This window comes from Ovis canadensis, chromosome 8 (assembly GCF_042477335.2).
Source record: "Ovis canadensis isolate MfBH-ARS-UI-01 breed Bighorn chromosome 8, ARS-UI_OviCan_v2, whole genome shotgun sequence".
Classification (NCBI taxonomy): Eukaryota; Metazoa; Chordata; class Mammalia; order Artiodactyla; family Bovidae; genus Ovis; species Ovis canadensis.
Genome location: NC_091252.1, coordinates 90675131 through 90689453, shown reverse-complemented (window position 1 = coordinate 90689453; position 14323 = coordinate 90675131). Strand labels below are relative to the sequence as shown.

At 41.6% G+C, this 14323-nt stretch overlaps 1 protein-coding gene across 5 annotated transcripts in view; it reads right to left on the bottom strand.

Moving 5' to 3' along the window:
• Nucleotides 1-12462, bottom strand: part of SCAF8 (SR-related CTD associated factor 8) — a 220816-nt gene extending 208354 nt beyond the window's left edge. For 3 of the 5 annotated variants that reach the window (XM_069598775.1, XM_069598774.1, XM_069598773.1), the window contains exons 1-2: nucleotides 9975-10570; nucleotides 4371-4434 (exon numbers count right to left, since the gene is read on the bottom strand). In XM_069598775.1, the coding sequence (XP_069454876.1) occupies nucleotides 4371-4388 (18 nt within the window). In that variant the 5' untranslated portion in view covers nucleotides 4389-4434; nucleotides 9975-10570. Of the gene's footprint in view, nucleotides 1-4370; nucleotides 4435-9974 lie in introns of all 5 variants that reach the window. The other 2 variants (XM_069598778.1, XM_069598777.1) reach the window with 2 other exon arrangements.
• Between the last annotated feature and the right edge of the window lie 1861 nt (nucleotides 12463-14323).

Below are 14323 nucleotides of genomic sequence, written 5' to 3'. Positions count from 1 at the left end.
AGGGTTCAAACCCTGGTTAGGGAGCTAAGATTCTGCAGGTCAGGCAGTACAGCCAAAAATTTAAAAAAAAAAAAAAAAAAAGAGAGAGAGAGAATGAAAGCTTTAACTTACTTTCACCTATGAACTGAAAATCTGTGTTACTAGAAACATCTTTTACTTAAGACCTCCACTGTCTAAATCTCTAAATTTTAGCTTATTTGAAGAATACCAAGGAAATGGCTGTTTTTTTTTTAACCAGAGCATAAATGGTTATAATGCCAAAGCTAATAAGTAAAGAAGGATTATAGTTGATTTACATTTAATATTTTACATACTAAAACATAAAAATGGATGGAGAAAAAAACAAAATGGAATACAAACAGAAAAAGAAAAAAAAAGAAGCTAAATTATATTTCAAAGGAATAGCAAGACTACATTAGGAGGGAAAAAACTAACCAAGCAACTTTGAACGCAGCATTTTGACTCTATACCCTCGGGCTAAAAAAGATGAACAAACAAATACTCAATTCTACTTAATAGGCTTGTTTTGAGATACATGGGTTAGCAACTCTGAAACTACTTTCTGTGTATTTTAGGATTGATCAAATACATAGATATATTGTGGACAACAGAAACTAGTGTTTTCTTACTACAGAGAAAGGAACTACAAATTTGCAAAGGAGGAAGACTAGAATGAACCAGTGAACAGTGTTGGACTGTTACTGGAGACAGGATGAATTCACGGCACTTTAAAGAGGCAGATGGACAAAAAAATTTGCTTGTATATTGATATAATGTATATATAAAAGCATGTCCAGACAAATACACAATTTCTAGCTCAATAACCACCAAAAGAAACTAAGGTTCCTCAGAGAAATGGCTGGTTCTAGAGTTGGGGTGGGAATATTTTATTACACAAGAAAGTGAACACCCAAAACCTGATGAGCACATGTTGAAGACGCAGGAGCCAGCTTGAAGGAGCTCTGACATCAAAAGGCCCCAATGAATAAAAAATAATCTTTGAATTCATATATACATGCATATGCATACATACATGTATCATACATGCATATATATACACAAATGGGGAGAAGGAAAAGCTGTTGTGGGAGGCCGATAAAACTATTAATAGACTCAGAAAATGACCATCTGAGTACCGATTCACGCAAGAACTGGATGCTTAAAAAAATAAAGGGTGAAAGTTTGATGAGTAACAAGCTATTTGTATAGTTTCAAAAATGACTTCCCATAAGATATTTGTTGCAGGTAATTCCCTAACAGTTCAGTGGTTAGGACTCCACATTTCCACTGCAGGGAGCACAGGTTCAATCCCTGGTCAGGGAAATAAGATCCTGTAAGCTGTGCAGCATGGCCAAAAATAAATAAATCCATTTTTAAAAGAAGTATTTGTTACAAAAGGAAAAAAGACATTTTACAACAGAAAAACCTTCCAGAAAAAAGTTAACATCCTTATTAATGGGATACACATCGTGTGCTTCTTGAGGACAGTATTTTTTGGATTACTCCTGCCAAAAATGCCTAACCTGAAACTAATCACGAAGCATCAGAAGACAATTCCATATTGAGGGAATTCTAAAAATAACTGGCCTATTCTATTCTCATCAATCATCAAAGGTCATAAAAGACAAAGTAATAACCAACTGCTCCAGATTAAAGGACACCAGAGAGACAAGTGTGATGTGATTTAGATTTCCTTTCTACTCAAGACTTAACTAATACAATTAGTGAAATCTGAAGGAGGTCTGCAGACAACTGCATCAGCTTCCTGATTTTGATACCTGTACTGTGATTGTTTTCAGAAAATAGTTAATATTTAGAAATAAAAGGCATTAATTGCAATTTACTCTCCAAACGTTCAGAAACAAGATTTACAAGTCATTTATGTGCACTGCAAAGAGAATAAGAAAGCAAATATGATTACATGTACTAGCTGGTGAAATCAGGACCAAGTGTATATAAAAATTCTTTATCATTCTTGCAACTCTTCTGTAAATCTGAAGTTGTACAAATAAAGTTTAAAAAGCGGGGAAGAACTGTTAATTTATATTTGGACATCATACCAGCAAAAAGAATTGTGAAAAATTGAGTGATGGCTCCCCTGTACACAGCTGGCTGTCCTTTACATCTCAACCAAGAGCTGAGTGAGACCCAGTCCTTCCAGTCTCAGCTCTAACACAAGCAGCACTTCCTTGGTAAAGTCACACTGGCAGGCCTCAGATTCCCTGTTTGGGAAATGAGGACAGCAACTATCCTACCTTTCTCACAAGTTTATCCTAAGATCCACTGAAACATAATAATGGCTGGGGAAAACAAGTACATATAAAACACCATATATTATAAAGTGGTTCACTTTTTTAAATGTTTGGTGAATAAAAAGTACTTTAAAATTACCCAAGCCAGACATTTTTTTTTTAATCACAGCAAGCAGCTGTTTTAGAAACTAGGCATTTGCTATGTGTTTTGGTTTGGAAAAATTTTAACTTATCCAAAATTTTTTTTTTTTTACCATTTCAATAAATTCAAATAACTTTACCTTTTTTAAACCATAAAACTTTACAGTATCAAGACATTACTAAAGAAAGTAATTAACCAAGGCATCAACCTTTAAAAAAAAAAATAAGATACAGTTGACATAAAACTTGTATTAGTTTCAAGGGTACTGGTCAATCTTTTAGATACTGTGACCCAAAATAAAAAGACCATTATATCATTTCCCAAGTTTCCAAAATCATAAAATACATAATCCAAACTGTCACCCTGCACTCACAAGCTACTCAAATGAGCCCCAAGGAATCAAATCAAATTCAGAAAACAGTGTTCATAAGAGAAAGAGACACCAAATTTTTTTCATGTACTTAATTAAATCAAGGAAAAGTTTGTTTTAGAAATAATAATCAATCCTTCCAAATTCATAAGGGTTTGATCACCACTTAAAATTATTTAATATTTGCACAGAGACTAATACATCATGACAAAAGAAAATATCCCTAAAGCAATATTTTCTAAAAACAGTTATGATTCCAAAATACCAAGTGGAGATCTAATAGGATAGGCAAATTAGTACAAAATGAAACACTGTCGCTTATCTTACTTCCCCACTGTTGCAAAGGTCAGATCACATTCATGTTTAAGAAGTCTACTCCCTCAATCATTATTTTGAACAGTAGACAAGCAACCTGGACTCTGTAAAAGTGAATGTTGAGAGTGGACCAGGCAGAACTGAGCTTAGAGAGAAGTGCTGCAGCCACCCAGGCCCTAGCAAAGCAGCAAGCCCGGAGTCAGTAACGCCTGCGCAGCCGCACTAGCTCTGCAGCAAGGGCACTGCGCTCAAAGCTGATGAGGTGAAGGAGAAAGGATTATAAGTGCATAAGGTCCAAGACGTGGGCTTTTTGCCTGTCTTGTTTACAACTGTACCCTAGCAGATAGAAAAGTGCCTGGTAAACAGTAAGTATTAAGTACTGGTTAAATGAATAAAAAAATGAATCAAATCCTAGGTCTTTCAAGTCAGCCTCTACAAATTATACTAAACTGCAGAATGTTAATGAACTTAACATACATTGAATTAAAAGCCATAAACTCTTTTTAAAAACATGAACAAATCATCTCTATTCCCCATTCTGACTAAATACAGCAATGTCAAAGTTCCTAATGTATCTCCTGACCTACAGTAGACAGCATATTTACATACTCTTCCTTGAGTTTAAAACAAGGTGTATCAGAAACTGGTACAGCAGAAATAGAAAGATGAAATAAATGCATAAAATCAAAATCAGAGAGACCAAACGCATCGTGTTTACCACCAACCTTAAGAGAACTAATTCAGACAAGGAATCAGAAGCCATGGTAAGTAACATTTCTCACGGGCATTTATGTCTTATAATAGTATCTCTAACAAAATCTGCTCCTCTATAATTAGAAAATCCAAAATTTGACTTAGTCTTGTGTCTGCAATACTATAGAGTATCTGCCAGTGATCTGTAACCATCTTATAGTTTGAAGAACTTCCTCAAAATATAAGATGTACTTCATTTCCAACCATCAAATTCAGAAATTAGCAATTTACCCATCTCACATAAGTAATATTTCTTTTACAAAAAATTACGTGGAGCAGAATGCAAGTAAATGCACAAGAGTTTAGATATGATTGATGCTCACTAGCAAGTACAACTTTTTTTTCACTTCACCTATTTTTTGTGAAGAAATTCAACTCGCTCCCTACATGTTTGCTTTAAGCTTACCAATATATTCTAAGTGACAACTTCATTCTGCTTCCCAAGCACTTCCCATACAATCAAGACATCATTTCACTACCAATTTAAACCTAATTATTTTCCAAAGGGCCTGCCTTATGTGGGTTATAATCATCTTACTATGCTTCTTGTGTCCATGCTGCTGGAAAGCAGTCTGTACAAGCAGGAGTAGAGAGGCACAATCCTGAGAGAAAGGAGTAGAGAAAGATGTTGAGAAAACAAAACCAGATAACATGAGCTCACTGAAGAGTTCAGGAGCCCAGCCAGTGTTCAAGGTCAAGGTTGATTACATTCTCTCATACCATTACGAGTTAGCAGTTGTCCAGTAACAGGAAAACTGGCCCTAGAAAGAAATATCTAAAATTTCATGTACAAGCAGCAGTATCAGCACTAATTCTATGCCAACTATAATTCTAAATAAAGAGGAGCAACTGATCATAAAATATGACTATTTAGAAGACTGGGGAATACTAATGTCCCCTAAATGCCAATCAAAATAACTGTAACAAACTCGATGCTAGCCTAAAATAAAAATGACTGAACTATATATCTCATGAATTTCAACGTTGCCAAAAAATTTTATACTTAATCCTGAAAAGGACTAAAACGCTCTTAAATCATACAGTCCCCCAAATCATTATCAACCTCAGTTATGCTTGTACTCTAACTTTATTCATTAAAAAAACTTTTAACATATGTTGTTTTAAAATGAAAAAACAAAGCATAAAGGGCTTGAAAATAGCATAATTACAATATAAAACTCAGGACTGATTCAGCCTAACTGGAACTTACAATGAAATAGTCCCCTCCCTGTGCTCCCCTTAGTAAGAAGAATCATAAGCAGAGTTTTTATTTTAAATTTTCCATCTAAACTACTATAAACCTACAATTCCATAAAATGACCCTCAAAACAATGCTTATACCTACTAAGTCCTCTAAAGTATTAATTTCATAGTCAGTAAATCTTGCAACTAATAGGAAACCTAAAAATCTCAAATCATTTATTTTACACCGGAGAAAACCAAATGTTCAAAAATGTTAACTGCCTTGGTCCAAGTCATTCAGCTACCTACTATATCATCAATCCATGCATTTGAGAAATCTTTATTTAGGCATATACCAAGGCATTATGCTATGTACCAAGGATATGAAGTAATGAAGTTATGTGGTCATTGTCCTCATAGAATTTATAATCTGGTGGGGAAAATTACTTCTAATTACTTAAAACCGCAGTCATCATTAGAAGGAAAAACACGTTTCAAGACAGTTTAACAGGGGATCTAAATCAGTGATTCTCAACCATGGTCGATTTTGGCCCCCAAGGGACATCTGGTAATATCTGGAGACATTTCTGGTTGTTACAACAAGGGAATCTAGTGGGTAGAGACCAGGGCTGCTGCTAAACATCCTGCAATGCACTAGGCAGCTCCTCACAGCAAACAATTATCCAGCCGAAAACATGAACAAAACCCAGGCTGAGAATCCCTAACCTAAACCCTGGGGCAGGGAGAGGGCAGTGAAGTCTTCCTTTCTTTCTAACACTAGGACTGCTACATCTTTAAGAGATTTTCACAAAGTAGAAACCAAAAAAAATCTCCTAATTGTTAAACAATTAACCAAAACTCCCCCTGGAAAGTTAAAACACAAGAGACAGAGACATTCCCTGATACACGAAAATCAAAGAAAAAGGCAATCTTCTATAGCTTCCTGAACTGCAAGGGGAAAATATAAAATCAAATTTCACATGCTTTTATTATTCCCACTACCTTTCCCACTGTCCTCTACCATCCCATGCCTACTACTAGATATTGGTGCTAAGATTATCAGTCCTCTAGAAAGGCAAATGAACACCCTCGATAACAAACTTGGAAATGGAATAAAACAAAGAAGGGATTTCGCTACTGGTGCAAAGACAAGGCAGAGAAGAGGAAAATACACTGGGTGTGAAAGTGACTCTGGAGAAGTCTACATTCTTAAACAGTTTAAAAGGGTGAGCTATCCGACTAACTAAAGGACCCTAAGAACAAAAGACACTAATAATTCAGATATCCTACAGATGAGTAAAGAATTTAAGAACGAAGGTAAAGCCAAAAATAAATCTGCAATAATTTTACAGGCACAAGCGTAACAGATTCTTACATTCTTAATATAAGAATTCTTATATTTTCCACATATTAAGAGTTCCTATATTACTAAAGTGCCTTTGCCAATAAGTTATAATTTTCTAAGAAAAGGGTTATGAACTGCGTTTGTATTTTCCTTCTTAAAAAAAAAAAAAAAAACTACCATAATGACCTCCATATAGAAGCATTCTTAAGGGCTGAGTACAGATATGCAACTCACGTAAAATTGCTGCATTCCGGTAATCAACTGTGGTCCTAACGTGAATATACAGATTTAAACAGAGGAACAGGAGACCCTTCCAACGGAGGTGAGGGCTCTAAAAGATCATAACAAGTAAATGCCACCATCTCTGAGCAGCAGCAACTACAATACCTTGTAAAATCTTCTGGAATTAACTGCTCCGGTCAAGCACTGACCCTTAGGGAATCCTATATATCAACCTGGACAATATTCTTTCATCATTTCAGAACTGACATTAGTGGTCATGGGATTAAACTTTCATCATGATGATGCTTAACTGGAAATTAAAGTTTTCCCACAAAACCAGCACAGAGGGCACTTAAATATCAATTCCTGAGCCTCAATCTCATTTACCTGATGATAATTAAGAGGAATTTACCACACACAAAGAAAGATCCTCCGACAGTGAATGTGAAAGTGCAGTGAGGAGGCCATAAAGCCCCTCTGACAAAAAGGGAGGGAAGGCTGGCAGGCAGGAGGACACGCCAATCATGACTGCTTCCTAGCCTTATGCAGAAGGTCAGATTTTCAGACCGAACCTTATCCACAATTTTCAGAGTAAAGACCTATGTTCTTAACTTTAAAAATCCCTGGCACATTTCTGTTTTTAAGCCAATGTTCGCTTGTTTTTTAAGCAAGTCATAAAAGCTAAGCATTTCATATTTTGAACATTATGCTTACAGCTAAATTGTGTTGCCTTATAAAGTACGTGGCATTTGACAATTCAATGCTTCAAAGATAACTTTAAATTTGCCAGAGAAAGTTTTGTTGGGCTCAGCCCAAGGATAAATGCCTTTAAAAGCCAAATTAATTTTAAGGAAACATTCTTAAAACATCCTTGACTCCTAATCCTGTAATTCAGATTCCTTTTTTATTTTTGCACTTCATAACATATGATTTAATGGAAAAATATTATTGAACTATTTCCCACTATATACTTAACTTTCAACAACAAATTTTTACTATACTAGCAAGCACAGATATTCACAGAAACTTTTTTTCAAAAATCAGGAAAAAAAATTAGATAATTTTTATCTGTTTTTTCAAAACAGATTTTTGAGTTTAAACCCTCTTAAAAAGTACATTCTTCTCAATCTTGTTCAAAATGTATTTCTCTTCCTCAATTCTATAACTATGCTGTGCACCAACCCCATTTCCAGAAGTGTAAGCATAATACTAGTAAACAAGGGAGTAAAAGATGGTTTAAGTTCTTTGAAAATATATAAGGGGAAAAAAAAAATAAAGGGAAAGGAGACAGTGTTACATAAACTACAGTGGGAATACCACTACAAATCTCAAGTTCTTGTGTAGATGAGATGAGAAAAGAGCTGAAACATCAAGCTAGCCATGTAAATATTAGGCTCCTTATCCTTAATGTCAATAGTGAAATTTAAAAAACCAACTGTAACATTTCTACTCCTCCTTGCTCCATTGTGATCAACCACAGTGTACTGACCACTTGTTCGTATCTATCACATGGCAGGGAGGGCTGGGAATGCAGGGTACGTATTAGGAACCCCCAAAATAAACAGGAGATACCCATCAAAAAGGTCTAGGGTAAATCAAATAATTGGAAGGAAATAGGAGAAACCTTTTTTATACATAATTTAAATGAAGACCACTACTTAGTGCTGTAACACTACATGTAGCAAACAGAAAAGCTACACAGACTTTTTCCCCCTCCCCTGCAGAGTTGTGAAATTATCAACAATGAATTGGAACATATAGTATCCTTATTTTTTATTTCAGATTTTAAGGACAAGGAGTGAAAGCAGATTTTATAATCTGACACAAATTATCAGCTATAAATTCATAAATAAAATGGAAAAGATTCTGAAGTTTACACTCAAATCTGTATCAAAAAGCAGTAAAAAAAGCCTTGTATTCAAATGAAAATCCTTTCCCAAAAAAAGGCTTTTTTTCATATAACTGTCACCGCTATCTGCTTTAATACGGAAAGTCTAATTCACATGACTGTTAGATCTAACTTTTAGCCTCTTCTAAGTTTCTCAAATGCTAATTCTCCAAAGAAGGAGGGATGGATAGAAGGGAGGGAGGGAGCAGGGAAGAAGAAAAGAAAAATTGTTTAGGCTATCACTATTAGACTATATTGAACAGAGTTATCAGTGCCTCCACATGAAAAGTTCTTAAAATTGATGCAAATCTAATTAACATCATATTAAAATATTTGTATCTAAGGCATACAAGTACGGATAAGCTGTGCAGACATCTACTTGTTAAATGTTTGTTTAATATAATTAAGCCTATTCATATTAGAGTGTTTAAAAGGTTTTAAAATATTTTAGGGCTTCCCTGGTGGCTAGACAGTAAAGAAGCTGCCTGCAATGCAGGAGACCCGGGTTTGATCCCTGGGCGTGGGGGGGGGGGGGGGGGGGGGCGTGGGGGGGGAGATCCCTGGAAAAGGAAGTAACTATCTATTCCAGTAATCTTAACTGGACAGAGGAGCCTGGCAGCCCATGGGATCAGAGTCGGACACGACTATTTTTATCGAAACGTGTCTCCCTTCAGACTAGTAAGCTCAATCAAATAGTGAACACCAAACAGCTGCTTATTTAAAATCTAGCCTTATGTATGACACGTGAAGGAGCCCATGGGAAATGCCTCTCCCGCATCTTTCCTCTCGGCATGCACAGCTCTCCTGCTTTATGTCGTGATGGTGAGAAGAGTTGGCGGTGAGGAGGGTTGGGGGGGAGGTAAGGACAGGAAAAATTTGCAGAATAACCTCGCTTCCCAACCAACCATCCCCCTTAAGCTTAAGTCCCCGGTTGGCAGGTTACCTAGCCAACGATATCTCGGTTATAAACAAACACTGCTTGCAATGTGACCACAGATGATCATCCCAGGAGGTGCTTTTCCAGCACTTCCAAACCCTACCACCCCTATCAATGCCTGCCTCGTTAAGGACCGGGGGAAGGCCTGAAGCGGGGATGCCTGGCCTCCAAGTTAAAAATCCCGCAGGCCCAGGAAAAGAGGTGGGCGGGCCAGGCCTCGGCGGAACTGACCCGCAGAGAGACCTGTCGGGAGCCTCCGGGGGAGGGCCCAACCGGTAGCCTCCCCCTCCACCCCCGCAGCCACTCGGGAGTAGGTGCTGGAGACACCGGAACCTCCCCCGCCCCCACCACCACCCCGGGATCGGGGGAGGGGCGCCGGGACGGAGCAACACCCCTCCCCCACGGGCACGGCCAGGCCGCCGCTCGCCCCACCCTGGAGAAAGCCCTGCGGGCCCGTGCCCAGCCCTCCCGCGGCGGGCCTTGTCCCGGGTCGGGGGTCGGAGGTCGGGGTGGGGAGCGTGGGCAGGAGCGGGTCGGGGGGAGGAGAGGCGAAGACTGCAATACCAACCTCGCTATTGAAGGTTTTCACAGCCTCCATGTTGTCGGTGCGGAGGCCCGGAGCCCGGCGGCGGAAGAGGCGGCGGCCACCGCACTGGGTGGGGAGAGCGAGACGGGGGCGGCGGCGGCGCCGCGAGGAGGGTGGGGGGGGCGTGAGGGGGCGGGCGCGCCGACGGCGGCGGGGACTGGGGGTGGGGGGCCGGGCCGCTGCGACCCCCCGGGCCGAGGGGAAAGGCGAGGCAAGCACTGGAGGGGAAGGGCTCTCCCTTAGGGGCGGCGAGGCCCCGGCATGGCCGCTAGGGCGGGCGGAGCGCCGGGCAGGGGAACAGAGGCGCTGCCGGGGCGGGTCGGCGGCGGCGGGCGGGGGGGAGGGGCCGGGCCGCGGCGCCTTCTCTTCTCCGCCCCGCTCGGTCTCGGGCTTCCACCCTCCAGCCCCGGTCCCCGACTTCTCTCCACCCCCTCCTTCCTCTTTCCTCCGGCGGGCTCCTGTTTCGCCTCCCCGCCGCTCGGGGCCCGTAGGAACCAGCGGCGCGCCGCGAAGACGGAGGAGGAAGCGCTGGCAGCGGCGGCTGCGGCATCCAATATGGCGGACGCGAGTCGGGCCGCGCAGCTCGGGGATCCGCGGCGCCGGCCAGCGCGCCCCCTGGCGTCGGGACCGCGCGAGTCCGGGCCGTCGCGCGGAACCATCGAGCGTGCGCGCGCGCGGGCGGGCCAGAGCGTCGCCGCCGGGAGGCCGGGCTCAGCTCTACCCACCCCAACCCCCGCCCGGTCCCCTCCACACACCACCTCCTCGCCGCTGCGGGAATCCGGGCTGCAGCCCCTTGGAGAGCCCTGCGGGGGGAGGGGGCCACTGCAAAGCGTTGATCTTAAGAAAAACCCAAATCCCGCCCCCACCCCCCTCCCGGCAAGTTTAGGCTATAATATCCGCGTTTCCGTTGTTTCCATAGGGACTGGCCTCTTTACACGAGGTTTAGTTGATTTTTTTTCAAAACTTTACTGGACGTTGGCCTCGAGGTTAACAGCCAGAAAACTTCCTAGTTGGTCACTTATTTGGGAACGATGTGCGCAAGCATTTTTAATAGCGTCGGGAGAAAACCTTTAGAAACAAAAGCTTGAGATTCGGGCGGGGGCAGGGGAACGAGGGAAGCACGCCTGCAGCCAGCTTCTCGGTGCAGGAAATGCACGCTGCATAAAATCCGGGGGGGACTGGCGTGGTGCAGACAATGAGTTCATTTGCGCGGCGGGAAGCGGTGCCCAGAACGCACGAGATCTGCATAGGCGAAAGGGCACCCGTCCTCTATAAACGATTGATTATTCTAAAGGAATTTTGCCCGAGGTTGCAGAGAATCAGATGGTGAATACAGTTTTTTCTAGATGAAGTAGGAGATGCTGCTAGCAAAATGCCTCCTCTGTCACTTGATGCAATGTGCAATGTGAGATAACCGATACCAAATTAAAAGCGAGCATTTAAGTGGAAAGTTAGGTGTGTTATCAGTGAACCCCAAACACCACTGTCGTTTTGCTGGGAGTCGTTTTTCAGCAGTTGCTGCTCTTCAAAGGAAAGGGAGATAGATGACTGCGGGATTTTTCTCTATAGGATTATTGGAACCAAGGTAAGAGCTCAGCCCAGAGCCCTGTGAAACAGGAAGACAGACCCTTCTTGACGTGGTAGGGCCTAGTAGTTTTTATGAGTCTTCTCCACTGACAACTTTAATATGGCCGCTGGCTACTTAGAAGGTAAAATGGAAAACCAGAAGAGCTTATATTCCATCTTGAAAAATCTCAGATCTTTTTGCCTCCCATCCTCATAGGCTAAGCCGTTGTGATCTCTTGCCAACAATTGCAGTAGCCTCCTAAACTGGTCCCTATCCCTCCTTCTCCGGACTAGCCAGAATGGGTAATTCTTTTTTAAGACACAGATCAGTTCACTTCCTTTTTCAAATCTTTTTTAAGACTTTCCCATTGCACTTCAGGTTTTATCTTATCCGGTTACCTTGGCCTAAAGGCCCCACCTATCAGCTCACACTGCTTTTCCCCCTCTGCGCTTTACTCCGGCCACTCTGGTCTTGTTTGTTCCCTGACCACACTGAGTGCTTTCCTATGGAGGACTCGGGGTGTGCCTTTGCCCTCTGGGGTTTTGTTGCTCTGTTCTTTCCCAGCTGACTCCTCATCCTCTTTCCTCCATCAGTTAATCTGCAGTAGCATGCTGGGACTTGGGGAGGTACCCACTCAGTTCTGGTCCTGTGGGATCCTAACACTCACCATTTGCTGCTCTGGCCTATGTGGGATTATCAATTCAGTTGATTATCGATTGATGAATGTTGACTGAATTACTTAGGCCTGAGAGATTAAGGTACTATACAAGCTGAAAAATTACATTAAAAAAAAAAAAGATTTAAATCCATTGTTAACAGTAGTACAGGACTTGATTTCCTAAAGCTTCCATAGCTAGAATTGTAGAAGGCATATTTTGATCAAGGGAAGGAAAAGAATTAAAAAAGAAAGCAGAGGACAACCTAAGCACATTTTTAGTGGGAAGGAGGTTAAAAGGAAAAGGAAAATTAGTCTGGGAGCCCGGTGTGATGACTTAATGCAAAGTTTGTGTACAACTATGCACACCTCTGTGTTGTATGTGTGGTTTATGTATGCATGTACATTAGGACTCTTGAGTCCCAGATAATAAGCTAATTGGAGCTAGCTTAAGCATTAAAGAATTTACTGTTAGGATGCAGACTTTTCTCCTGTAATGCAAAGTTATGGATGCTGATGGGCGTAAGGAAGGAACCTGAACCCAGAATTTAGAAAGCCCAAAGCGATTTAATCTCCGCCTACCTGCTTGAGCTTTCTTTCCATTGCTATATCCAGCTCAGTTTTACATAGTGAGATATGACTGTTTCTCCTAAATTTATAGTTATAAACAGCTACAGGACCACCTGGCTGACAATCTCTCCCAGTTCCAAATTATCTTAGGGGAAAAGTAAGGAACTGGATTGACCCAGCCTGGATTAGGTGACCATCAGTAACAAATTTAAGACCAAGAATTCATATTATGAAGACTTGACGTGGGAAACAGCCGGCAGGGGTAGTCCAGCCACTGGAAGAGATATTCCCAATGGTGAATTTTGAAACTCACATTCCAGAGTTTGTGGTGCTCTCTTCTGAATATGTTTATTATTGGCCTTTCTCCTAGGATTTAATCATTTGGGGGAGTAACTCATAGGCTCTAATTCAGCTGTAACAAAGTGGTCAGAGTCAAAAACAGTCTGGAGCAGCACTCACCATAGAGCTTTCTGAGACTGTGGAAATGCTCTGTATCTGTGATGCCCAATTCAGTAGCACAAGCTCCTTGAGACTGTTACGCACTTGAAAGACGTCAGGCACAACTGAGAAAATGAGTTTTTAATTTTATTTCACTCTAATTGACTCAAGTTTAAATATATGCTAGCGGCCCCCACATGGGAAAGCAGAAATCAAGCTAGACAAGATTTACTCCCATCAATGGGGCATGTCCTTGAGAAGGGGAGTCATTTTGAGGTGGCAGTAAGCAAAAACAGTTATCAGCTATCAGAGGTGATGTTACCAGAAGGTGGGGGGCAGCTGCCTGCTACTGAAAAGCCAATAAGCAGGCCAGGCTGGTAGAAAGAAAGATTCACTTTATTTCAGATACCGAACCAGTAGGGAGGGCAGACATTTGTTCAAAGGCCAGCTCTCTCCACTGACGATCAGTTGCGCAAGAGCTTTTCAGGCCGGGGTTGGGGTGGGCTACATGCAGAAACAGCACAGTCAGCTCTGACAGTCATCTTAACGTTGATCACTGATGGTCTGAACAGCCTCATCTTGATTGTACAGTTAATTCTTCAGTTCAAGGGTCAGTTTGTTTCCACGTCTTTGAGGCCAGTTCTTGAAACTGTGGCAGCTTATGTCTCAGGTACAGTCTGATCATCATCATGTAGTTAACTTCTTCACCCCTGCAGGGTGGGGACGGGGATCGCTTTTAAGAGAGCTCACTGGATATGGCTCAGAATATTATTGATAGCCCTTGAGAAGGAACTAAAGGTCTTTGACTATGCTAAAAGACCCTGATGCTGGGAAAGATTGAAGGTGGGAGGAGAAGGGGACGACAGAGGATGAGATGGTTGGATGGCATCACCAACTCAAGGGAAGTGAGTCTGAGTGAACTCTGGGAGTTGGTGATGGACAGGGAGGCCTGGCGTGTTGCAGTCCATGGAGTCGCAAAGAGTTGGACATGACTGAGCGACTGAAAAATGACTGTTATTATTACTTGGTCTTTGACAGTTATTCTGTTTTTTGGTTTTGTTTTGCATGTTCTCATTTCTCTGATCAAACATATTCTTTGAC